This window comes from Podarcis tiliguerta, assembly GCF_965153285.1.
Source record: "Podarcis tiliguerta genome assembly, chromosome: 13".
Lineage (NCBI taxonomy): Eukaryota > Metazoa > Chordata > Lepidosauria > Squamata > Lacertidae > Podarcis > Podarcis tiliguerta.
Genome location: NC_139546.1, coordinates 29,924,596 through 29,952,584, shown reverse-complemented (window position 1 = coordinate 29,952,584; position 27,989 = coordinate 29,924,596). Strand labels below are relative to the sequence as shown.

At 40.6% G+C, this 27,989-nt stretch overlaps 4 protein-coding genes across 4 annotated transcripts; 3 read left to right on the top strand and 1 right to left on the bottom strand.

Annotated features, from left to right (window-relative positions):
- Positions 1-822: 822 nt before the first annotated feature.
- On the top strand, positions 823-1,773 carry LOC310663375 (olfactory receptor 14I1-like; the record flags this gene model as incomplete). Its single annotated transcript, XM_083411188.1, has 1 exon — positions 823-1,773. One exon carries the CDS (start codon positions 823-825, stop codon positions 1,771-1,773), a length of 951 nt encoding a protein of 316 aa, XP_083267314.1.
- A 6,350-nt stretch (positions 1,774-8,123) lies between these two features.
- LOC310662167 (uncharacterized protein) lies at positions 8,124-27,699 on the top strand (the record flags this gene model as incomplete). The annotated part of the gene is made up of 2 exons (XM_083408938.1): positions 8,124-9,025; positions 26,739-27,699. 2 exons carry the CDS (start codon positions 8,124-8,126, stop codon positions 27,697-27,699), a joined length of 1,863 nt encoding a protein of 620 aa, XP_083265064.1.
- LOC310663385 (olfactory receptor 14A16-like) lies at positions 12,897-13,835 on the top strand (the record flags this gene model as incomplete). The annotated part of the gene is made up of 1 exon (XM_083411199.1): positions 12,897-13,835. One exon carries the CDS (start codon positions 12,897-12,899, stop codon positions 13,833-13,835), a length of 939 nt encoding a protein of 312 aa, XP_083267325.1.
- LOC310663392 (olfactory receptor 14I1-like) lies at positions 18,745-19,683 on the bottom strand (the record flags this gene model as incomplete). The annotated part of the gene is made up of 1 exon (XM_083411211.1): positions 18,745-19,683. The coding sequence occupies one exon, from the start codon at positions 19,681-19,683 to the stop codon at positions 18,745-18,747; it is 939 nt and encodes a 312-aa protein (XP_083267337.1).
- Positions 27,700-27,989: the final 290 nt, after the last annotated feature.

Below are 27,989 nucleotides of genomic sequence, written 5' to 3'. Positions count from 1 at the left end.
AGGATTAGAATTCTAAGATGTGGAAGTAACACACGAGTACACCTGACTAAGACACATGACAAACAGAAAAAAACAAAGGTAAGAAGTCACCTCCCATTACATTCAGTCCTCCAGCTGTATACTGCTCACGGGAGTAGACACTCTTGTAATCAATTATTTTGGGGACATAGTTGACTGAAGAAATATTATTGGATCAGTTTTTTTCTGCTGTACAGTGGTACCTCTGGTTACGTACTTAATTCGTTCCGAAGGTCCGTTCTTAACCTGAAACTATTCTTAACCTGAAGACCACTTTAGCTAATGGGGCCTCCGGCTGATGCCACATTGCCGCCGCCACACGATTTCTGTTCTCATCCTAAAGCAAAGTTTTTAACCTGAGGTACTATTTCTGGGTTAGCGGAGTCTGTAACCTGAAGCACATGTAACCTGAAGCATATGTAACCCGAGGTACCACTGTATTTGGGCACACAAATCCAGATTAGGCTACAATTGCAACCCAGTCAACCAGGGTTGATCCAAACATTTTGATGACTGAGGTGAAAGCTGAGTTGTCCCCATCCCCATTAACCACTTAAAAACTGGGGATGGGAAAGCATCTTACAACAAACGTGAAGGTGGAAAGGGAAAATGAAAGGACAGTAGTACTCTCGTGACAATACCAAGGGAACAAAGAGCCCATAATAACATTTGCCTATCTGGTATATGTGACTGCTAGATTAAAGGAATCTTGGTTAAATTAAATTCATAAATCAACATTTGTATATTAACAGTTATTTCCTTCTTATTTGCACAGCAAGCATCTGAACAAGTCCTGTGAGCATAATGCACAATCTTACCTCCATGTCTGCATTTCTCCTGCTAGGATTCTCGGACATTCGAGAACTGCAGATCTTACACTTCTTTGTGTTCCTAGCCTTGTACTTGATGGCAATAATAGGAAATCTTCTCATTGTCATTGCCTTTGTCCTTGATCACCACCTTCACACACCCATGTACTTCTTTCTGATGAATTTAGCCATGATGGACGTTGGAACAATTTCAGTCATCGTACCCAAATCAATGGCTATTTCCCTCCTAAACAGCAGGTCAATTTCTTACTCCGGATGTGTTGCTCAAGTTTTCTTTTATTTCTTATTTGGGACGTCAGATTTTTTCCTCCTAACTATAATGGCACATGACCGCAATGTTGCTATTTGCAACCCACTCCACTATGAGACAATTATGCACAAAGGAGCCTGTATTCAGATGGTGGCCACTCTGTGGATTACGAGCCTTCTTTTTGCCATGTTACATACAGGTAGCATCTTTGCAAACACTTTCTGTTCTAATGCTGTCAATCAGTTCTTCTGTGAAGTCCCAACATTACTGAAGCTCTCCTGCTCTGATTTCTACTTAGTTGAAGTTGGATTCCTGGTGCTGAGCTGGAGTGTGGGACTAGGTTGTTTCATATTCATTATCATAACATACATTCAGATTTTTTCTACAGTGCTCAGAATCCCTTCAGTTCATGGTCAGAAAAAAGCCCTCTCCACTTGCCTTCCCCACCTCACTGTTGTCTCTGTGGTTCTCTTCAGTGGAGTCTTTGCCTATGCAAGGCCTCCCAGTAATGCTTCTTCTTATACAGATATCTCTTTTGCTGTGGTCTATACCATCATTCCTCCCACACTGAATCCATTCATCTACAGTATGAGAAACAAGGAAATCAAGGCTGCTTTGTGGAAACTCTTAGATCTTGGACATTCCTTTAAATCATTTTTCAGAGTTATTATTTAAAAATAAGTTTGCATGCTTTTATGTGTGTGGATGCACTTTTTAACACAAGTGCTATACACATTTCACTTTTCAGCAAACATTTTTATAAATGAATGTCCTCCTTCAGTGTCACTTGTTGCTTTCCTGTGCATCTTGAGAATTTTGACTATATAAAACCTATAATTATTCAATCCTGATTTCTAATGCAGAAATTGGATCTTTCCCCCTTATTTTTTCCTCATTTCTTTTCCTTTTTTAGAAAAATAATATTTCAATGACTTATTGATTAGCGTCATTTCTGTACCACTGAAAATGATCCTGGTAAAGCTTTTCTGGATAAAGCTTGGACTGGGTGTCCATCAATATGCAGATGATACCCAGCTCTACCTCTCTTTCAAATCAGAACCAGTGAAGGTGGTGAAGGTCCTGTGTGAGTGCCTGGAGGCAGTTGGAGGATGGATGGAGGCTAAAGGATTGAAGTTTAATCCTGACAAGACAGAAGTACTGTTTTGGGGGGACAGGGGGTGGGTGGGTGTGGGGGACTCCCTGGTCCTGAATGGGGTAACTGTGCCCCTGAAGGACCAGGTGCGCAGCCTGGGAGTCATTTTGAACTCACAGCTGTCCATGGAGGCACAGGTCAATTCTGTATCCAGGGCAGCTGTCTACCAACTCCACCTGGTACGCAGGCTAAGACCCTACCTGCCCGCGGACTGTCTCGCCAGAGTGGTGCATGCTCTAGTTATCTCCTGCTTGGACTGCTTCAATGCGCTCTACATGGGGCTACCTTTGAAGGTGACCCGGAAACTACAACTAATCCAGAATGCTGCAGCTAGACTGGTGACTGGGAGTGGCCGCCAGGACCACATAACACCGGTTCTGAGAGACCTGCATTGGCTCCCAGTATGTTTCCGAGCACAGTTCAAAGTGCTAGTGTTGACCTTTAAAGACCTAAACGGCCTCGGTCCTGTATACCTGAAGGAGCGTCTTCACCCCCATCATTCTGCCTGGATGCTGAGGTCCAGCGCCGAGGGCCTTCTGGTGGTTCCCTCATTGCGAGAAGCAAAGCTACAGGGAACCAGCCAGAGGGCCTTCTCGGTAGTGGCACCTGCCCTGTGGAACGCCCTCCCATCAGATGTAAAAGCGATAAACAACTACCTGCCATTCAGAAGACATCTTAAGGCAGCCCTCTTCAGGGAAGTTTTTAATGTGTGGTATTTTTTGTTTCTGTGGAAGCCGCCCAGAGTGGCTGGGGAAACCCAGACAGATGGGCGGGGTACAAATAATAAATTATTATTATTATATTGTTATTATTTCTCATAGTGCCTTAATTCAGCATTATGAAGTCTCATAGCTCACCTGCAAATGCCAGCCAAGTTCACCAGCCACGCACACCTCCCACAAAATTAATTTGGAGGACTGTAGCATGACTTACCGGGCTCTTTAAATTCAGTGTAGCAGATCTTTCAACTAGGCTGTTGAACTGAGAATGGTGAAGGTATAATGAGCAGGAGGAGAAGGAATGAATTTGAGTACAAGTAAACTACAAGTAAACCTGACATGTTAATGGTGCCAGACCCATCTTCTCAGAGGGAATTCATGAGAAACATGATCGTGGAAAAGAAGAGGAAGATCATGTTGACTAGAATGATTCCTTATCACTTGGTTTTTATTCCTGGGTATGAATAGAATAAAAAGTTGGCCTCCATGGTGGCAGGGTCAATTTGTATGGTAGCCCAAACTTTAGGTCTTTATGTGTATATGTGTTTATCTCAGATTTTAATCTTTAAATTGTTGTACAATTTTTAAATGTATATTTTATTCTTGTCCCAGTTGTGCTTTTTGAGCTGGTCTTTGACCGTAATAAATTATGATGTTGATGTCCCCAAACAAAAATCAGTATATTGCCAGAATTTACATCCTTAACAATTAAAATAGTTCTAATCTGGCCTTCATCACAAATATTCCAGACATAGATGTTATTCGTACAATGCAATTCCACCATTTTTGGAGGGGACAAATTTGCCACACCCCTCCTCCCTTGGAAGAAGAGGAGAGGTGGTATCTCCCTAGGGGAGAATGTTATGGCCTGATGGGCAATTTTGCCCAATGGAGAGAGGTGGTGACAGCCTATTTCAGCTTGCTCTGTCCTGAACTCTTAACTCTTCTTTATTCAGCACCTACCCCCCCCCCCGCCCTTTTGCAGTCTGGGTCTACAAGTTAGTTATCAGTTTTCCAAGGGCTGAGTAGGAAATATTTGCGGAAACCTTAATTGACTGGGGTCTTCTATTTTTTGCCAACTCTATACTGTTGGGTGTTGTTTGTTGGAGTGGTGCTCCTTCAGTATGGAAAATTGGCATGTGGTCCAGGCAGGTGATGAAATTTCAGAAGGAATGGAACACTTACAGTACCTAAGACAGTGTTGCTTGGTTGTGGGCATCCCTTAGTCACTGTTGTCAGGTTTAGCCTGTGGGTGCTGGTGGGATGCTCTTTGACCTGACAGAAACATTGGGATGAACATTGGCCAATGAGGCCATGATGTGCCTGTTAGGCTCTTACACCCAAGGTCCACGCAGAAGGGAGGGAGGATCTTAGGAAACCTTGCTGTGTGTACACAGTGTGTGTCTGCTGTCTTGCTTTGTGTTCTTGTTATTAATCAACACCTGTCTGGACTTGATTTGATTTGGTTACATTAGTTGAATCTGACTAGTTAATTGTTTTTTGCAGATCCTCAAGTTGTTATATTTCATAAATAGAGTCGTACCTTGGATCTCGTACACTTTGTGACTCAAACATTTTGGCTCCTGAACCCGGCAAACCCAGAAGTGAGTGTTCCAGTTTGTGAATGTTCTTTGGAAGCTGGATGTCCGGCATGGCTTCCATGGCTTCCGATTGAGTGCAAGAAGCTCCTGCGGCCAACTGGAAGCCACACCTTGGTTGTCAAACTTTTTTGGAAGTTGAAAAGACTTCCGGAATGGATTTCATTTGACAACCAAAGTACAAAGTACAACCTATTTATTCACATTTGGTTGTGTTGATTCTTCTTCCTGGTATGTTGGCAAATACAATACAATACAATACAATAGCATTTTGAAATGTAATTTACATCCTGAGAGGCAACAAATGATCTTTGATACTGATAACAGACAGATGCACTTTAACCCTTTAAAATGCCAGAACAAACAAAAGAATGTAGTGCGACCTATGAGGGTTATCTTGAAGAGCTGGGGCATCTCTCTCTCTCTCTCTCTCTCTCAACTATCGATATATTTGTAGTGTAGTGCATGCAGAATGCAGCTGTGCTGAGGGAAACACTAGGCAAAAGGACTTAACCAAAAATCTTAAGGGACAAGCAGGATGCTATGGAAGGTAGCATTTTAAAGGTAAACTCCACTGCCAGCCACTTTTAAATGGAGTAACATTACTCCACCTGGTTGAACCAGTTAGAATATTCAAGGGCAGAAGACTGAAATGTTATAGCCATCTTCAAATATCCAAAGAGCTGTCACATGGAAGATGGCACAAGCTTGTTTTTCACTGCTCCAAAGGGTAGGACCTGAACCAATGGATTCAAATTACAAGAAAGGAGATTCTGATTGAACATTAGGAAGAACTTTCTGATGGTAAGAGCTGTTGAACAATGGAACCGACTACCTCAGAAGGTGGTGGACTATTATTCATTGGAGGCTTTTCAATAGAGGTTGGATGGCTCCCTGTACTTTTATCAGTGAGGTCAGGAAAAGCTGTGTGTGGTGGACATTCCTTTGGTCAGCCCCCTGAAGACTCAGTAGCCAATCACAGCAAGGTGAAGTGCTTGTTAGGATATTTCCGTTCCACCTTAAAAGGGGGACAGGCTGTTGTGAGTCACAGCCTACGTATTTCCTGTTCACAGGATGTTTCTGTTTTGTATATGCTTTCGTTTTCTCTCTGTGCCTGGACATCGAAGCAGGCAGTCATGTTTTCTCTTTGTTCTGACCAACGCTGAATAAAGTTGTAAATAATGCTCTCCTGAGTGCAACTTTCGCTGTACGAACTCTGCTGATAGAGCATGCATCAGTCCTTGGAATGTGGAAAGCTATTTCCGAGGCTTTTGTCGCTAATTGATTGATACTGCGTTTCTATGGGAGGTCGATGGATCATCCGGAGACAGCGTGGGGCCATGATGGCTTTTGTCTCCCTGGCAGTATCCCAACAGTGCTAGCCAATCAGGAGGGAGTGGAAAAGTAAAAGGTAAAACCTGACAGCTAAAGTGTTAGATAGGGCTTGGGTGGCAGAATAGCTGAGCAGGTAGAGGTTTGCTAGGCAGGGCAAACCAGATTATTTTATAAAACAATTATAAAATATTATATCATAAAGGGGGGCTAGATGTGTTTTACTAGCATGGTGGGACAAAGAGCCATTCTAGGATGAATCAGATGATTTAGGAACACTGTTAAAATCATAAGTAAAAGTTTTAAACACTTCTGTAAAAAAAGAATTTGACCAAAATCAAGCTTGTACTTTACCAAAGTAACCATCAAGCTGTAACGCTCATTGGGTGTGTATAAATAAAATACCAGTTTTGTTTTAAACATGTCTAATTTAATTTATTCCACCTTTAAGGGATAAGTGGTCACAGATCGTGAGTGAATGCCTGGAACCCCATGGGCTCCTGCCACCGCTCAGCAAAGAGAGAGGGAGGCACCCAACTTTTGTAACAGTATGTTTTATCTGTATGGTGGACAATTTACCAGGCAATCCAATAAACTTTTTTAAAAAACATGGAAAGAAAGAAGGCAGGCCTCAGACATCTTCCAAGTACCATTGTGGAACCCATGTATGGATTGATTCATAAATATGCAGACAAATACTCTTTTCATGTTCCAATGTGCACATAGGTCTGCCAGGGCCAAGATGGAAAACCTCTCTGTATACGCAGTGCGATCTGGAATCCTCTATAAGACAGTGAGCATATATTAGTTGCTTACATTTGTGACAGAAACAGAGGAAACAATAATTGGGGAGTTCTGGTTCTGATCAACTGTTTTGGACTCATGGGAGCAATTTGCCACAATGCCAAAGCACATATCCAATTAAGCTCCTTCTAACACACACACCTTTTAAAAACCAGTTTATAAATACATCTGTTATACAATATTCTGGCATGTGCCAGAAGAAGAAGAAATCACCTCAGATGTCACAATGAATGTCTGACCAGTCATGGCCTATAGTAGTGAAATGAAAAACTTCACTTACCCAGGCTGAAACTGTTTTAAAAGGAATAGGTAAGTGGTTGGGGTGGTTTTTAGCTGTGAACTTAACAATACCTGTGGCAAGAAAACTGTAACTCCTTATTTCTTCGCATCATTCTTTATCACCACACCTACATCTTTCTGCATGTTACTCTTACACTCAGTGCTTTTCTTGGGGGGGGGGGAGAGATGCATGGGTACGCATACCCCTAAACATTTTGTGAATCTAAGTTTGGCTAATTCAGGGGCAGTATTTCAATATGAGTAGGAAAATGAGAGTACCCCAAACATTTTTTCTTTTTTAGAAAAAAAAGCACTGCTTACACTGCATTTTGACCTAAACAATTTCTCAGAACTGAGGTTGATGAATTGAAAGAAAAATAATACAAGCATGTTACCGGTACATTAACTAGCATTCCTCTATCTGTGGAATATATCAGAATCAGACTCGGAAGATAAGGTGGTAACATTCAAGTATCTTTGTACATTTAAGCTGCAAACATAACAAATCTAAGAATACTGCAAATTGTGATTCCACATACCCACCCATCTCCAGTAGGGAAGAAGTGGTCTCAGATTAAAATCAGTCTTCCAACAGTATATTGCTCACAGGGCATAGACAGATTTCTGATGAAATATTTGTGGATATTAGCTGGCTGAAGAAATGTTTGCACCAGTTGTGTTTTTTTAAAAATCCAGATTAGACTAGGACTTCCACCCAGTCAATATATATTGGGTACATTGTGTGTCTTTGGTCTGTCCACCTTATCTGGCACCCTGCATAATTGGAGCCAGCAACTGATTGGTGAGCTCATATGCACATATAAATGTATGCTTGTAACTTCCCTTTCTGATGCTTCACTGAATGCATAGATGCCAGGGGAAGGATTTTAGGGAGTATAGACTCACCACACCTTGCCTACATTTGCAAATGGTGGGGGGGCACAATTGGACAGGGATTATCTGATGAGAAAACAGAGGGGACAGCAATTATTGCTGATTATGCAAAGGAATATTTGGTGGACTTGATTTCTAGATCAAAGCAGCTCAGTTTAAATTAAATTGATGAATCAATAATTGTACACTAATAGTCCTTATCCTCTTGCTTGTACAGGTAACATGTGGATAAGTGCTGCGAACATAATGCACAATCTTACCTCCATGCCTGCATTTCTGCTGCTGGGATTCTCAGATATTCGAGAACTACAGATCTTGCACTTCTTCGTGTTCCTAGCCTTGTACTTGATGGCAATAATAGGGAATCTTCTAATTGTCATTGTCATTGTCCTTGATCACCACCTTCATACCCCTATGTATTTCTTTCTAATGAATTTGGCCATCATGGACCTTGGAACAGTTTCAGTTATGGTGCCCAAATCAATGGCTATTTCCCTTTACAACAACAGGTTAATTTCTTATTTTGGATGTGTTGCTCAGGTTTTCTTTTTACATTTATTTGGAATATCAGATTTTGCTCTCCTAACTATAATGGCACATGACCGTTACGTTGCTATTTGCAGACCACTGCAATATGAGACAATTATGCACAAAGGAGCCTGTATACGGATGGTAGCCATTGGGTGGATCACAGGCTTTCTTGCTGCCATGTTACATACTGGGAGCACCTTTGGCAATACCTTCTGTGGTAATTCTGTCAATCAGTTCTTCTGTGAAATCTCAAAATTACTGAAGATCTCTTGCTCCGACTTTTACTTAGTTGAAGTTCGGGTTCTTGTGATAGCATTTATTATATCAGTAGGATGCTTCATTTTCATCATCATAACATACATGCAGATCTTTTCTACAGTGCTCAGAATACCTTCTTTAGATGGTCAGAAAAAAGCCCTCTCCACTTGCATTCCCCACCTCACTGTTGTCTCTTTGCTTATGTTCACTGGTGCCTTTGCCTACGCAAGGCCACCCACCGATTCTTCTTCTGATCTAGATATAGTTTTTGCTGTGATATATACCATAATTCCTCCCACATTAAATCCATTTATTTACAGTATGAGAAATAAAGAAATTAAGACTGCTTTGTGGAAACTGTTCTATAAAAATAGTGTTGTATACTGTTCTATATGTTAAAGTTTGGCAATGCCATTTTTAACCCAGCAACATAACTTTTGGTAGAGTATATTCTTTCCATGCATGAGGTTCCTTGCCTTTACCCCTGGCAAGTCCTGGCTGCGGGATAATGATTCCACGTCTGAAGTCATAGAGGGTTACTGCTGTCAGTATTGTCAGTGCTGACAATACTGAACTAAATGGACCCAGTGAAATAAGTGTAAACCAGTTTGTTCTGTTCCTGAATCTGTGATACAAATCATTCCATAATTTCTCCACCTCATTTTTCATATAATTCATCGTCAATTGATCACGCATTTCACCATTTTCTCAAGACAGTGTATTTCACTTACAAGTGATACATGTATACGACAATCGAATGTAACCATATTAACAAATATTCCATGTAAACATTTAGTTAGAAAAAGAAAGTTGAAGAACATAAAATGTATCATTTCCCCAAAATGTTCTGAACAGAACATGACCTTGTGGGGCATTTTGTTCTTGATCATTCTACAATACTATAAAATTTATTTTTGCATAAAAATGTCATCTGGCAATTTTCTTTCTATTGTTTTATAATATTGATTAGTAGAACCATCTAATTTGAACTTTTGTTGTCCAGTGGGTTGTGTTCACGGTAACTTATCCCTCCAAGAGCTGCATGCCAGAGCTGGGTCTCCACTCTTAGTCTATTATACTCATACTACACACACTGGCAGACATGCAGCACACAAACCTACAGACATGGACACACACTGATCATAAAAAGAAAACAAGAACACAAGCAACACCCCCCCCCCATTGACCCAGGGAGACAGTTCCCTTCATGTGCAGATAGCACTTGTGCAGAGCAAATTTTCACACATCACAGCGCAGGAATGCTTGGAGATTGGGGTGACAATATGATAAAATTTATACATTCAGAAATTACTAAGCAAAATACAGTATTAAATTATTATATGCTATTACGACAGAGATGTGCATAACATTATGCAGAACATTAACACAACAAATCTTTAGCATCTCCACTCTTTTCAGTTCACACAACCATCATTTCTAATGTATATCAACACCCTGAATGACAGGAACCAACTGGAAACTAATAGAAAAATACAAGGAACAATTACGGACCACATACCTCATCATTCATTAATGGAGGCCAATCCACATGTACTATACTGTGAAGGCTTGAGATCAGTTTACTTGTAAGCTTGCTATACCCCATTTATGCCCATCCAACTGTTTTTTGTCTGTGGAACTGGCAATGTTACAGGTGCCACATACCGGTAATTTAGGACTAAAAAAGAAAAGCAATTGTTGTTAACTGTTTTTATTAATAATTATATATTTCTTGTTAGCCATGTGGAGGCTTTATTACAATCAAGTGATATATAAACTTTGTTAAATGAAACAAATAAACAGATGTTATTCCCACAGCAACTGGGTCAGATAGGTCAGTCTGGGACTGACTATCCCAAAGTCACACAATATGTTTTATGACTGATTTTAGCCATGGTCTCTCATGTCCTACTCCACTTAATATTCCTCCGTTTTCCCCCACATTCTGGAAAAATGACATAGAAGTGAGTAAACTGGGGGGATGGAAGTAATCTTTTCTGATAGGTCTGGAAATGTATTGCAGATAAAGGCACATGACAGGAAATAAATAAATAATAAAAAATGGAATGGTAGTTAGAATTCTCTTCAGTTAGAATTATTGCAGTCAGGTTTTGCACTAAAGGAGTCATATTGAAGGGCAGCCCCATGTATAATACAATATAGCAATTCAGCCAGGATGTTACCAGGAAATGGATAGTCTGTGAAAGCCTATCTCTATCTAGAAATGGCTACAGTATAACTAAATAAATAGCCGTAGAGTGATCATTTTTCATGTACTGAAGCACATGTTGTATCTGTTGTTGTTTGTTTGTTTCTACTACCAAAGTCGAAGCAGCAAAATTGCCTTGAGGATTCCGATCAGCTCTGCTGCGCTCTTGGGAGTAGGATCCCAAGATGCCTAAACAGAATTAACTAACACTCCCTCCCATGCCTGCTGGCACTAACAGCTGATGCTACATTTAGTGACTATTACCTTTAAATATGCTGTCTTTTTTAAAGGGAAAAAATACTTGGTTACATGTTTGGGGGTAAGTGCCAAGGGAAGGTTGAAAGTGCTTGGTTGAGAAGGTACATGGGCTCTTGCATCCGAAGCATATCATACCCTATGAATTTTATGCTTGAAGATATTTCAATTGCTTGCCAACTTTTTCTAACTGGATTATAATTTTGTTTGATTAAATCCAGACTTGGCGATGCTATTAGTAGACCCATTGACTGCAGAGGTTCTGTTGCAAGTATATGACTAAATGTGAGTCCAACCCAATATATTTGATTATAGTTGTATAATTGTGAGATCTGGTACGCCACATTGAATGGGAAATTGTGACAAAAATGGAAGTGCACAAGTCAAGTTATAAAAGACGATATAAGTATTTTATTATTCATGTGACAGTAATAACCGCAAAACCAATACGGTGTGGTGAGCTCTTATGTACATGTATGTGTATGTAGGCTTCTCTTTTGGATGTTCCATCAAACGCACAGATATTAGAAGAAGGATTGAGGGGGTATAGTCTATACCCTCCAACATTCCTCATATGAAACTAGGGATATTCTGTTTACATAAGTGTCATTCCACCCCATGCCCATTAGACAAAATCAAGTGAACACCTCAAGCAGCAAATGCTGGGGATTGGTGAAGCGGCAGTGAGGTTGGGAGGTGCCCTGCCCTGTATTAACTCATTGTATTCTTATAAGCTGTTTAGGACCATGCCCTCACAATGCAGCATACAAACAAGAGCAAGGCAAGATATAAAGGTATAATAGCTACATGACCAAACATACAACATACTTTAAGAAGCTGTCCTGTAAAACCCAATTATGACCTAAGTTAAAGGTAGCATTAAACATAAATGTCTTCACCACTTGCCTAAGTGCCTGTACACATGGGGTAAGGCATAAGTCAATAGGAAGGGAGGGTATGAGCTCATGATATAATAAGCCAGAAAATCAACAGTGAAATATTTGATTTTCCTATCCCTTATTTTTGCAGTCCCAAGCAGAAACCGACCTACCAAACCTTCAGGGAGCCTCTGTTCATACTGCGTGTTCTGTCTTCAGTTTACGGAGGTTACCTAATTTGTGCAGGCCTGCTGCAAATTATCCCAAATTAAAAGCATGTGCATGTGTGCATAGTGATAACAAAGTCAGTTTATACGAGCTCCAATTCCAGTTCTTACCCGGGTGCTGCTGCAAGCCACTGCCAGACTAAGGAGCACATATATATAATGGGTATAATAGTAACCTGCCATTTATTTTGGCTAAAAGAAGTAGATTGATTTTGAGCACATAACTCTGAAATTACTTGATGATATGTGTTGTGCTCTTAACTCTTAATATTGTATAGGTCACATGCAAGGACATGCAGATTGTTCTGAGTAAACAGAACTGCTCTGCAAGAAAGCTCACAGTGCAAGTTGCAAATCAGTGTTGCTGGGAGCAATTGGGACAATCCTGGATAAAATGAGAAGCCAAAATGACTTCTGTAATTCCAGGAGTGTCCTGGGAAAATTGTGACACTTGAAGGCTATGCTAGCCTCCCCACACCATGCACAAATTTCAAATAGGTGCTGGGGGGGGGGGGTCAGTGACAATCCGAGGGGGAAAGCATAGAATGCATGGTGGATTTGACTGTTTAAAGGAACTTTAATGGGTTAATAAATATTTATAAACAAACAATCCTATCTTCTTCCTTATACAGGTAATGTGTGAACACGTTGTGTGAATAAAATGTCCAATCTTACCTCCATGTCTACATTTCTGCTGTTGGGATTCTCAGACATTCGAGAACTACAGATCTTACACTTTTTTGTTTTCTTGTTGTTGTACTCGGTGGCAATAATGGGGAATTTTCTCATTATTGCAGTAGTTGTCTTCGATCACCACCTTCACACCCCCATGTACTTCTTTCTACTGAATTTGGCCATGATGGACCTTGGAACTATTTCTGTCATGGTACCCAAATCGATGGCTATTTCTCTTTTAAACAGCAGGTTCATGTCTTATTCTGGATGTGTTGCTCAAGTCTTTTTTTCATATTTATTTGGAACATCAGATCTTGCCCTCCTAACTATAATGGCACATGACCGCAATGTTGCTATTTGCAACCCACTCCAATATGAGTTAATTATGAACAGAGGAGCCTGTATACGGATGGTAGCCATTGTATGGATTATCAGTCTTCTTAATGCCACCCTACATGCTGGTTGCACCTTTGCAAACACCTTCTGTTCTAATGCTGTCAATCAATTCTTCTGTGAAATCCCAAGGTTACTGAAGCTTTCCTGCACTGACTTTTACTTAGTTGAAGTTGGGTTTCTTGTGCTAGGATGGAGTATAGGGCTCGGTTGCTTCATTTTCATCATCATAACATACATTCAAATCTTTTCTACAGTGCGTAGAATCCCTTCTGTTCATGGTCAGAAAAAGGCCCTTTCCACTTGCCTGCCTCACCTCATGGTTGTCTCTGTGTTTATGTTCACTGGAGTATTTGCTTATGCAAAGCCACCCACAGATGCTGCTTCTAATGTGGACATAGCTTTTGCTGTGGTCTATACCATCATTCCTCCCACATTGAATCCATTCATCTACAGTATGAGAAACAAGGAAATAAAAACTGCTATGTGGAAACTCTTAGATTATGGGCATTCTTCTAAAAATATATTTTGAGTTTTTAAAAATGGGATTGTATATTCAATGTGAATGTTTTGATATACAGTTTTTAACCTAGCACTAGAACCTTGGGGTGGACATTGGCTTTGCATGTAGGAAGTTCCTGCTGTAACCCCTGGCATCTGCAGGTGGACGAATGAATGGTTCCATATCTCAAGCCATAGGGAGCCACTACCAATCAGTGTCAACAATACTGAGCTAAATGGACCAATGGGCTGATTCAGTGTAAAGTAACTTCCTGTGTTCCTCACTCTGCAATGCAAATAGTCTTATAATTTATTCACCTTATTCTCCATGCCATTCATTGCCATTTGTTCATCCTCTTCACCCTTCTCCCCCCAAAAATGTGTTTTACTTACTACTGATACAAGTATAGTACAATTAGATATAACTGTTTCAGCAAATACTATTTCCAATGCCTTTAGTAAGAAAATGAAAGTTCAAAAGCATAAAATGTATGTCCCCAAAATAATTATTAATTTTATTATATTTTTGCTTCCCACTCCAATCTCTGAGTGGTGTGAGATTCCAGGGGTTCCAGGAATTTACCCAGGGTTAAATTCACAGTACCTAGGAACGTAACCCCCACTTAATGGAGGTTGCCTATATAGAGCAATCAAATGTAACAAATATTCATTCTAATAAGAAAAAGTGTTGAAAAATGTGTAATTTTCCCATCAGAATTTTCAGTTTTACTGTAGTGTAGACAGAATCATACATTTTGATTGTGATCATTCTAAATTATAAAACTTGTTTTTTGATAAAATAAAATATGATGCTGCAATCTTCCTTCTCTTATTTTGATAATATTAATTGCTAGAAACATTTCCCTTGCCATATTCCATCTTCCCATCAGTCACCCTGGAGACTGCCTCTACCTCTGGAGTTGTTAGGATCCACCTCTGGCTCAGTCCATTGGAATTTCTTTCCACTAAATAGTGCCATTCACCGCTCTAAGAGATACTGCTGTCACAAACCCAGCTATCCTTGCAGTTACTTCCAGGCTAACATAATTAACAGGAAACTAAAATATTATCTTAAAGGTTAGCAAACTGAATTTGTGAATCTTAAAAGTGCTACATAGGACTGCTAACAAGAAACCCAATAAATTTCCAGACCTATAGGTAAAGATTATTCCCTTCACCCAGCTTATTCACTTCTACATCTTTTTTCCAAAAGATGTAAAAAGGTGTTAAGTAGACTACAACCTCATTCCATCATTCATTAATTTTACATTGTTTCTGTAAATAATCTTTAAATTTCTTCCAATCTTCTTCCACCTGCTCTTCTCCCTGGTCTCAGATTCTGCCAGTCATTTCTGCTAATTCCATATAGTCCATCACTTTCATCTGCCATTCTTCCAAAGTGGGTAGTTCTTGTGTCTTCCAATACTTCGCGATAAGTATTCTTGCTGCTGCTGTTGCATACATAAAAAAAGTTCTATCTTTCTTTGGCACCAATTGGCCAACCATACCCAGGAGAAAGGCCTCTGGTTTCTTCTGGAAGGTATATTTGAATACCTTTTTCAATTCATTATATATCATCTCCCAGAAAGCCTTAATCCTTGGGCACGTCCACCAAAGGTGAAAGAATGTACCTTCAGTTTCCTTACATTTCCTTACATGATGTTGGATTGAAGTTAAGGGGTTCATAGCAACAAGGTTTGAGGTATTAGGGGAAAATGGAATGTTAAATAGAGGGAAAGGTAAAGTTAAAATATTAAGATAAAAATTAAGACAAAAGTAAGGAGGGAAAGGATTTGCTGAACAAACAAATCGTATTGGAATACAAAGGAGGGAGGTGTGGGGAAGTCCAAGAAACAAGTCAAAGCAAGAATTGTTTTGAAAGATGAAATTGTTTTTTAATGGTTGTTATTTTTCTTTTTGTGTTTGTTTTTATTTGGTATTCTTTTTTCTATTTTGTTTGTTTGTTTGTATTACATTGTGAAAATCTTAATAAATATTTATAAGTGGACTACAACCTGAGAGACCAAGGTTAAACTCAACCATGAAACTCACTGAGTGGCTTTGGGCCAGTCACTGCCTCTCAGTCTAATGTACTTCATGAGTTTGCTGTGAGGGTATGATTTATTTATTTAGTTAGTTAGTTGATAATGTTTGCATATTTGACCATAATGTGCAAACTGGACTACCTGTATTAAAAGTGCTGGAAAAATGTGAAGGTGAGAGGGAGCCCAAAGAAAAAAGTTTGAGAACCACTGCTTTAGTTCAATGGTCTAATGAAATAATGAATGGTCATGGTTAAATGGTTAAAGGAGAACATTGGTTCAAGGGCAATTCTGCAGAGGGGGAGAATCTGCATTCTCCATGAAGCCTAACCTACCTTGCAGGCCTTTTCTTAGAATAAGGTGGAGTAATCCATGTCCCCCATTGTCCCCATTGGGATAGACGGAAAACAGTGCAACTGGGCAACCCTAGGTTTCTTTCTAAAACTTATGCAGCAGAGTGCAGCATAGGAAATGACAACACATCAGCCACCAGCCTCCATGATGCAGAGAGATGTTGCCTTCCTCCAACCCTCACTATAAACTGATTTGGATGCACTGGCTCCAGTTTCCCACCTCAGATACACCACATCATTTTTACAGCAATTTTCATGGGGGGGGGGGAGAGATTTGTACCATTTTAGCTCAGACCTATGCAGGAGTAAGGGAACAGTAGTGCAGGAGGAGGAACAAAACAACTACTCACACCCTTGTTTGATGCATATCACAAGGTGTGCTTCCACATGGCAGTTTATTGTGGACTTGGTGCTGGTCATGCTCAGAAAGTTCTCATGTCATCCACACAATTTTGTTCCCATCAAAATTCCAGCCTATACTTTTTCTTTCTTTAACCTGGATTATCTGCATTGAGGTCGAAAAAATAACTCATCGTGCATCTGCTTTCCTTGCTGGTGTGGAAACTCCTAAGCACATTTTCATTGTGAATGAATGGGCTGTTTCTCAGCTGGGTGGTAACTTTTCAGTGAGCAGCCTTTGTTCCCATAACCCCATTTCAATTGACTCCTTTCATGAACAGTTTTCAAAAGATATGTAATGGTGGAAATCAATGCTTGGGGCTGCTTGCTCTGATCACAGAGCTGCTTTGTGCTATGTGATCTGCCCTGGACCTCCTAAGAGCTAGTCTACCGTCTCCTTGTGTAGTAAGATTTTGTCCTAACCTCAGTCATTCAGTGGGGAATAGGGTTGGGTTTCAGTGTGGTAGGGGATTTCGTTTTGGTTGTTGCTGTTACAGGAATAATAAAATATTTATACCACCATTTATAACTTGGTTTATGCGCTGCCTTTTTAGCCACAATTTCCCATTAAATGTGGTGTACCAGAGTTAACAAATATGAAACATACTGGGTTGGATCCATATTTAGTCCTACTTGCAGGAGACCTGCTGAAATCAATGGGTCTATTCCAAGTGTTACCAAGTCTGGACCCAGCCTAACAAAATGATGATCCAGTTAGAAAGAAACTATACATTTTTAAAAGTAGAGCAGTTTAGTGATGGCTTCATTGTTCCAAGTATGTATGTATGAGATCCCTTGAAAACTGATAGAAGACCAGAAGACAAACAAATTGGCGAACACCTTGAGATTGCATAAAAGTAATAGGAAACTACTGAACCCCCTTACATCATTTTGAAATACAGTACCTTTAATTGGGAAATTCAGTTTCCCCTCCAGCTGTTTTAAGGTAAAATGCAGTTCATATGTGAGAGTCCATGCATCTTCTTTCAATCTTCCTGTGGAACTTACCACTGAAGATGTAGCTGTTTTCCCCATTTTAAAAAGATTGCATATATGAGAATAATGGTCACTAAAGGTTACATCAGGTATTAGTGCCAGCAGACATGGCAGGGAGAGTTATTTTAAGCCTGTTTTGCCGTCTTGAGAGCTTACTCCCAAGAGTAAGCACAACTGATCACACTCCTCAGGTATATGTTGGTAGTCCTTTGGTAGCAGACACAAAGAAACAGCAGATACAACGTGCGTCAATACATGAAAAATGATCACACATGTGGTGAAATCCAAGGCTATTTATTTTGCAATATTCAAATAGTGTAGCCATGTCTAGATAGATTTCCATAGCAATCCATGATGAATTGTGGTATTGCATTATACATAGGGCTGCCCTTCAGAAGCCTCAGTTAGTGCAGAAACTGACTGCAGTATTTCTAACTGAAGTTGTATGATGGATAGTGACACCCCAACCTTTTTGGAGTCTTAATGCTTTGAACCCCTCCAATGTAGGCACAAGTTGTATATATGTGTAAACTAAGCATATATCATAAAGACACGACAGTCTCTGTTGTCCCTCATTCCAAAGGAAACACGAACCCTGGGTAAATTCCTGGAACCCCTGGAATCTCACACCACTCAGATATTGGAGTGGCAAGCAAAAATATAATAAAATTAATAATTATTTTGGGGACATACATTTTATGCTTTTGAACTTTCATTTTCTTAAAAAAGGCATTGGAAATAGTATTTGCTGAAACAGTTATATCTAATTGTACTATACTGGTATCAGTAGTAAGTAAAACATTGTTTGGGGGGAGAAGGGTGAAGAGGATAAACAAATGGCAATGAATGGCATGGAGAATAAGGTGAATAAATTATAAGACTATTTGCACTGCAGAGTGAGCAACACAGGAAGTTACTTTACACTGAATCATCCCATTGGTCCATTTAGCTCAATATTGTTGACATTGATTGGTAGTGGCTCCCTATGGCTTGAGATATGGAACCATTCATTCCTCCACCTGCAGATGCCAGGGGTTACAGCAGGAACTTCCTACATGCAAAGCAAATGTCCACCCCAAGGTTCTAGTGCTATGTTAAAAACTGTATATCAAAACATTCACATTGAATATACAATCCCATGTTTAAAAACTCAAAATATATTTTTAGAAGAATGCCCATAATCTAAGAGTTTCCACAAAGCAGTCTTGATTTCTTTGTTTCTCATGCTATAGATGAATGGATTCAACATAGGAGGAATTACAGTATAGATCACAGCAAAAGCTATATCCAGATCAGAAGAATCATTAGTGGGAGGCCTTGCATAGGCAAAGAGTGCAGTGCCCATAAACAAAGAGACAACAGTGAGGTGGGGAAGGCAAGTGGAGAGGGCTTTTTTCTTACCATGTACTGAAGGAAGTCTGCGCACTGTAGCAAATAGCTGCATGTATGTTATGATAATGAACATGAAGCATCCTAGTCCCAGGCAACACCCTAACACAATAACCCCTACTTCGACAAGGTAGATATTAGAGCAAGAGAGCTTCAGTAATGTTGGAACTTCACAGAAGAACTGATGGACGTCATTTGAACAGAAGGTGATTGCAAAAGTGCTACAAGCGTGTAACATGGCATAAAGAAGACTAGCAATCAACACAATGAGGGTCATCTGAATACAAGCTCCTTTGTGCATAATTGTCTCATACTGTAATGGGTTGCAGATGGCAACATAGCGATCATGTGCCATTACTGTTAGAATGGCAAAATCTGCTGCGACAAAGAACATATAGAAGAAAACCTGGGCCACACACCCAGAGTAAGAAATAGACCTGCTGTTCATGATGGAATTGGCTAATGATTTCGGCATCGTGACAGAAGCAGAGCCCATGTCCATCATTGCCAAATTAGTTAGGAAAAAGTACATTGGTGTATGGAGGTGATGGTCTAGCACTATTGTAGCAATAATGAGAAGATTTCCAGCCATGGTGATCAAGTACAATCCTAGGAACAGAAAGAAGTATAAGATCTGTAGTTCTCGTACATCTGAGAATTCCCACAGCAGAAATGTTGACATGGAAGTAAGATTGCTCATTTTTTCTTCAATATTTGCATTTTCTCTGTTGGAGGAAGAAGCTAAAAAGTGTTAATATTGATTAACAAGCTAATTTAAGCATGCTTCTTGAAATTTCATTATATATTCCACATTATTTTGCTAATCAAGTAGTGGAAAAACAATTGAAATTAAAGATTATGCCCAAATAGCCAGTTTGTAAATTGAAGCTTCTATATCTGTTATTATCTAAAGTATCTCAAACATTTTCACTCTAAAATTGATATATAAACACATATTGTCTATTTTTGTTCAGTCTTCATGTTTAGAGGATTCTGCGGGAGGCAGTGGAAGACCGGAGTGCCTGGCGTGCTCTGGTCCATGGGGTCACGAAGAGTCGGACGCGACTAAACGACTAAACAGCAACAACAACAACAAGTAAGCTTACAGTAATATGAAGCTATCTGGGGGCTTTTAAACTACTTCCTTTAGTTGCCTTACCCCACAAAAGAAGTTGCTATTAATGCCACTTGGAGAGCTGTCCCATCGCTTGTGGCCTATTTCAAACCCAGGTTTTTCAAAACTATAACTTAGAGTATATATGTGTTTGTGAAGGAATTATACCAGAAAGATATGGATGTCTTGTACACCCCAGGTACTGTGATTGCTGACCTTGAGCCAGACATCCTGGAGAGTGAAGTCAAATGGGCCTTAGAAAGCATTGCAAATAACAAGGCCAGTGGAAGTGATGGTATTCCAGCTGAACTATTTAAAATTTTAAAAGATGATGCAGTTAAGGTGCTACACTCAATATGCCAGCCAGTTTGGAAAACTCAGCAGTGGCCAGAGGATTGGAGAAGGTCAGTCTACATCCCAATCCCAAAGAAGGGCAGTGCTAAAGAATGCTCCAACTACCGCACAATTGCACTCATTTCACACGCTAGCAAGGTTATGCTTAAAATTCTTCAAGGAAGGCTTAAGCAGTATGTGGACCGAGAACTCCCAGAAGTGCAAGCTGGATTTAGAAGAGGCAGAGGAACCAGAGACCAAATTGCAAACATGCGCTGGATTATGGAGAAAGCTAGAGAGTTCCAGAAAGACATCTACTTCTGCTTCATTGACTATGCAAAAGCCTTTGACTGTGTCGACCACAGCAAACTATGGCAAGTTCTTAAAGGAATGGGAGTGCCTGATCACCTCATCTGTCTCCTGAGAAATCTCTATGTGGGACAAGAAGCTACAGTTAGAACTGGATATGGAACAACTGATTGGTTCAAAATTGGGAAAGGAGTACGACAAGGCTGTATTTTGTCTCCCTGCTTATTTAACTTATATGCAGAATTCATCATGCGAAAGGCTGGGCTGGATGAATCCCTAGCCGGAATTAAGATTGCTGGAAGAAATATCAACAACCTCAGATATGCAGATGACACAACCTTGATGGCAGAAAGTGAGGAGGAATTAAAAAACCTTTTATTGAGGGTGAAAGAGGAGAGCGCAAAATATGGTCTGAAGCTCAACATCAAAAAATCGAAGATCATGGCCACTGGGCCCATCACCTCCTGGCAAATAGAAGGGGAAGAAATGGAGGCAGTGAGAGATTTTACTTTCTTGGGCTCCATGATCACTGCAGATGGTGACAGCAGCCACGAAATTAAAAGACGCCTGCTTCTTGGGAGGAAAGCAATGACAAACCTAGACAGCATTTTAAAAAGTAGAGACATCACCTTGCCAACAAAGGTCCGTATAGTAAAAGCTATGGTTTTCCCAGTAGTGATGTATGGAAGTGAGAGCTGGACCATAAAGAAGGCTGACCGCCGAAGAATTGACGCTTTTGAATTATGGTGCTGGAGGAGACTCTTGAGAGTCCCATGGACTGCAAGAAGATCAAACGCATCCATTCTTAAGGAAATCAGCCCTGAGTGCACACTGGAAGGACAGATCGTGAAGCTGAGGCTCCAATACTTTGGCCACCTCATGAGAAGAGAAGAATTCGTGGAAAAGACCCTGATGCTGGGAAAGATGGAGAGCACAAGGAGAAGGGGAAGACAGAGGACGAGATGGTTAGACAGTGTTCTCGAAGCTACAAACATGAGTCTGACCAAACTGCGGGTGGCAGTGGAAGACAGGAGTGCCTGGCGTGCTCTGGTCCATGGGGTCACGAAGAGTCGGACACGACTGAACGACTAAACAACAACAACATGTGTTTGTGAATAAGGCAGAATTCTAAGGCAACAGCGTATTTTGAATGTAGTCTGATACATATAAATAGTAAATTGAATGCATTATATTGACAAAAAATCTCCTAATGAATTTCACCTGCCAGTAGTGCTACTGTTTGTGCCAATATATGTCTCTGATACTTCAGTGGGTGATAATGATCTGGGGTGGTTTCATGTCCCCATGAAATGTAACACAAATCTAGTTCTGCCTGCATGAATTTTCATGTCATCACTCTCTTATTTTTATGACATGGAAAAAAAGCCTGCTGCAAATTATCCAGTTACTGGGATCAAGGGTGCAGCCTTGATTGGGATCGTTCTTCCAGCACACAGACTGAATGGAACAGAACACAGCCCAGTTCCATCATACACACATAACAAATGGACCACACAGTTGAATGATACAATATATCTGCATCAGCTACATCTATTTGCCTTTGGAGCAATAATAAGGAATGTGTTTAGTATACCAGGTGGTCATCGTTCATTTTAAAGTTGAGCACTCTAATAAGGACTGGTATCAGCATACAAGAGTATATAAAACCCCTTTAAAATTGATAGATGAGAAGAAAATAAAATGCTGATAGACACATCTAGATTACATCAGAGTAGAAGGAAACTACCAAACCACCTTAAATCGTTTTAAAATACCTTTGATGATAAGATTCAATTTTCTCTCCAGCTACTTTAGGGTACGATATGATAAAGATGTCAGAATCCATGCATCTTCTCAATCAAGCTCTTTCGGCCTTCTTGCAGCACTTGCCACAGTACGTGTAACTTTCCCCCCTCCTTTAAATAGACTGCATATATGAGGATAATAGTCACTAAATTGGCAACAGTAGACAAGGGAGGGATCATTCTTTTAAGTCTTATTTGTCATCTTGGGATCTTACTCCCAAGAGTCCAGCACAGCTGATTTGAAAACATTGCTGAAAGTTACTGCTTCTACTTTCACAGTAGACAAAAGAAAAAGAAAAAGTATTTATATAGAAATTATACAGGAGGGGGCCCAAAATCAAACTTGTTTTACACCCCCTGGGAAAACTATTAAACCTGAAAGAAAGCCCACAAGTCGATGCAAAATTTTAGTGCAAGGATCAGAGGAGAGCTGGAGTATAACATTTACCCAGTGAAATGACAATGGCCACTTATCCTTCTTCCACAGTAAGTGGCAGTTGCGGCCCACCATGGTGCCTCCCTAAGTCCCTGGAGCCTCGCCATGTTGCCCTGAATTTTGGGTTCCTCCCCAGCCACCACAGAACATCTTGCCAATCCACGGTGGCCTGGGGGGGTGGACCTTTTGCAGGCTTCACTCAGGTCCACTCCCTGGACTTATAATCAGGCCAACGCAACTCACTGTAGCCCAGTCAGCCTTGTAGTTTTGCTATGGACCCTTCCTCCCAACCACACCCTGTCATGCCTCGGTTCCCCACCGGGGGCTGAGGGGGATACACGCCCAATGCCTATGCCAAGTTTTACCTACATATGAAATCAATAAAATTGTGGCCTTTTAATCCCATTACAGTTGTCATGTCTATTCATTCTTCCCACCAGTCAGCGAGGCTCCCTGGGGGCATGGACCTGGGGGCACCCTGTAAATGCCGCTGCTGTTGGGGGGGTGTATCACCCGTCCACCCCTCCAGGTCAGAAGATAGACTAAAGGATTCCGCCAAAGGACTAACCTGCCAAAATTGTGACTAGTGCTACGGGGAAGGCAAAACCTGACAATCAGGGAAAATTCCTTCCCAGCTCCGAAAAACAGCAACCATTAAGGAATCATAGGAAAGGCCACTAAGCTGGATAGGAAAAGGTTAGAAGAAAAGCAGAAAAACAATAGCAATGCTAAAGGGTGGGCATGGTGGGTGACATTACAAGGCTTACTTGGCTGCAGTGAGTTGCGTCGGCCTGATTATAAGTCCAGGGAGTGGACCTGAGTGAAGCCTGCAAAAGCTCCACCCCCCCCAGGCCACCGTGGATTGGCAAGATGCTCTGCGGTGGCTGGGGAGGAACCCAAAAGTCAGGGCAACATGGCGAGGCTCCAGGGATTTAGGGAGGCACCATGGTGGGCCGCAACTGCCACTCACTGTGGAAGAAGGGTAAGTGGCCATTGTTACTTCACTGGATAAATGTTATACTCTAGCTCTCCTCTGATCCTTGCACTAAAATTTTGCATCGACTTGTGGCCTTCCTTTCAGATTCAATAGTTTCCCCAAGGGGTGTAAGACAAGATTGATTTTGTGCCCCACTCTTGTATAATTTCTACATAAATGCTTTTTTTGTCTACTGCGAAAGTAGAAGCAGTAACTTTCAGCAATGTTTTCAGATCAGCTGTGCTGGACTCTTGGGAGTAAGATCCCAAGATGACAAATAAGACTTAAAAGAATGATCCTTCCCATGTCTACTGTTGCTAATTTAGTCACTATTATCCTCAAATATGCATGCAAGAAAAACAGTTACATGTACTGTGGCAAGTGCTGCAAGAAGGCTGAAAGAGCTTGGTTGAGAAGATGCATGGATTCTGACATCTTTCTCATATCGTTTCCTAAAGTAGCTGGAGAGGAAATTGAATCTTATCATTAAAGGTATTTTAAAACAATTTAAGGTGATTTGGTAGTTTCCTTTTACTCTAATGTAATCTAGTTGTGTCTATCAGCATTTTATTTTCTTCTCATCTTTCAATTTTAAAGGAGTCTTAAAGGTAAAGGTAAAGGAACCCCTGACTATTAGGTCCAGTCGTGGCCGACTCCAGGGTTGCGGCGCTCATCTTGCTTTATTGGCCGAGGGAGCCGGCGTACAGCTTCCGGGTCATGTGGCCAGCATGACTAGAGCAGCGCATAGAAACGCCATTTACCTTCCCGCCGTAGCAGTACCTATTTATCTACTTGCACTTTGAAGTGCTTTTGAATTGCTAGGATGGCAGGAGTAGGGACCGAGCAACGGGAGCTCACCCCGCTGCGGGGATTCGAACCACCGACCTTCTGATCAGCAAGTCCTAGGCTCTGTGGTTTAACCCACAGCGCCACCCGCATCCCAAAGGGGTGTATCATTCAACTGTGTGGTCCGTTTGTGATGCGTGTATGATGGAACTGGGCTGTGTTCTGTTCCAATCAGTCTATGTGTTGGAAGAAAGATCCCAATCAAGGCCACAGCTTTTTCCCCGGTAACTGGATAATTTGCAGCAGGTTTTTTTTTCCATGTCAGAAAAATAAGAGAGTGATGACATGAAAATTCATGCTGGCAGAACTAGATTTGTGTTACATTTCATGGGGACACAAATATACCCCAGATCATTATCATCCACTGAAGTATTAGAGACATATATTGGCACAAAAAGTAGCACTACCAGCCTGTGAAATTCATCAGGAGATTTTATGTCAGGGGTCAGCAAACTTTTTCAGCAGGGGGCAGTCCACTCTCCCTCAGACCTTGTGGGGGGGGTGGACTATATTTTGAAAATAAATATAACAATGAATGAATTCCTATGCCCCACAAATAATCCAGAGATGCATTTTAATTAAAAGGACACATTCTACCCATGTAAAAACACGCTGATTCTTGGACTGTCCACGGGCCGGATTTAGAAGGCGATTGGGCCAGATCTGACCCCCAGGCCTTAGTTTGCCTACCCATGTTTTATATCAATATAATACATTCAATTTAATATTTATCTGTAGCAGACTACATTCAAAATAGGCTGTTACCCTGTTACCTTAGAATTCTGTCTTATTCGCAAACACATGTATACTCTGTTACTTAGTTCTGAAAAACCAGGAGCACCTATAACTGAGGATAGCAATATGTTATAGTTTCCAATTTCAATACCTGACATTTCCATATATATATATATATATATATGAGAATGAAAGATTAGGTAGTGGACTAGTCATGTAGATTTAGACAGTATTTTGCAAGATAGGCATATAGAAGCACCCTAATTCAGTGGTATACAAAGTGCTTTGTATGCAAGATCTCCTCATTTGACAGATGGTTTCAGGTTTGGGAGCTGCCAGTCCAACACTATCTTCTTCAAGTGATATCTAAATGCCATATAAAACGTATGTTTAACATCATGATTATCTCTTCAAAGATTACTACAGTGGTACCTTGGGTTACATACACTTCAGGTTACATATGCTTCAGGTTACAGACTCCACTAACCCTAAAATATTAACTCAGGTTAAGAACTTTGCTTCAGGATGAGAACGGAAATTGTGCAGCAGCAGCAGTGCAGCAGCAGCAGGAGGCCCCATTAGCTAAAGTGGTGCTTCAGGTTAAGAACAATTTCAGGTTAAGAACGGACCTCCAGAACGAATTAAGTTCTTAACCGGAGCTACCACTGTATAGCAGATGAGGGTTTGAATTAGGCCACAAGAGATAGGACAGCTCTCCAAGTGACATTAATCACAGCTTCCTTTGTGGGGCAAAGCAACTAAAGGAAGTTGTTAAAACACCCCCAGATAGCTTCATGTTACTTCAAGATTACCCAGAACATGCAGACTGAGCAGAAATAGAAAATATTAGTTAATATATAAAGTTTGGAGTGAAATCAGTGTTTGAGATACTTTAGATACTTTATATAAGAACAGATATGCAAGCCTCAATTTACAAATGGGCTATTTTGGCATAATCTTTAATCTAAATTATTTTTACACTGCTTGATTAGCAAAAGAATGCGGAATATATAATGAAATTTCAGGAAGCATGGTTGTTGTTGTTGTTGTTGTTTTAATTTTAATCTGTTGGGAGCAGCCCAGAGTGGCTGAGGAAACCAAGCCCGATGGGTGGGGTATAATAAATAAATAAATAAATAAATAAATGATATAATTAGCTCATTAATCATTATTAACACGTTTCAGCTTCTTCCTCCAACAGAGAGAATGCAAATATTGAAGAAAAAATGAGCAATCTTACTTCCATGTCAACGTTTCTGCTGTGGGAATTCTCAGATGTACGAGAACTACAGATCTTATACTTCTTTCTGTTCTTAGGATTGTACTTGATCACCATGGCTGGGAATCTTCTCATTATTGCTGCATTTGCGCTAGACCATCACCTCCATACACCAATGTACTTTTTCCTAACTAATTTGGCAATGATGGACATGGGCTCTGCTTCTGTCATGATGCCCAAATCATTAGCCAATTCCATCATGAACAGCAGGTCTATTTCTTACTCTGGGTGTGTGGCCCAGGTTTTCTTCTATATGTTCTTTGTAGCAGCAGATTTTGCCATTCTAACAGTAATGGCACATGATCGCTATGTTGCCATCTGCAACCCATTACAGTATGAGACAATTATGCACAAAGGAGCTTGTATTCAGATGACCCTCATTGTGTTGATTGCTAGTCTTCTTCATGCCATGTTACACACTTGTAGCACTTTTGCAATCACCTTCTGTTCAAATGACGTCCATCAGTTCTTCTGTGAAGTTCCAACATTACTGAAGCTCTCCTGCTCTAATATCTACCTTGTCGAAGTAGGGGTTATTGTGTTAGGGTGTTGCCTGGGACTAGGATGCTTCATGTTCATTATCATAACATATATGCAGCTATTTGCTACAGTGCGCAGAATTCCTTCAGTACATGGTCAGAAAAAAGCCCTCTCCACTTGCCTTCCCCACCTCACTGTTGTCTCTTTGTTTATGGGCACTGCGCTCTTTGCCTATGCAAAGCCTCCCACCGGTGCGTCTTCTGATCTGGATATAGCTTTTGCTGTGATCTATACCATAATTCCTCCCATGTTGAATCCATTCATCTATAGCATGAGAAACAAAGAAATCAAGACTGCTTTGTGGAAACTCTTAGATTTTGGGCATTCCTCTAAAAATAGATAAATATATATTTCTATAAAACGGCATCTGCACTTCTTCCTGTGAATGGTGGGCCCTGCAATTCCATTGTTCTGTGACCCTCTCACCTTATTATTCATGGAATTCATCCATTTGTTTTAAAATTGCATCTTTCATCTGCAACTGTTTCAATGATCGGATCTAATTTCCCACGTGTCTTCTTAGACATAATACCTAAAGGAGAGACATTAAGAGTGGGGCAGGGTGGGAAACCAGGAGGGCTCAGAACCCTCCCCTCCCCTTCCTATTTCTATTTACCAGTGTAACTGATTTTA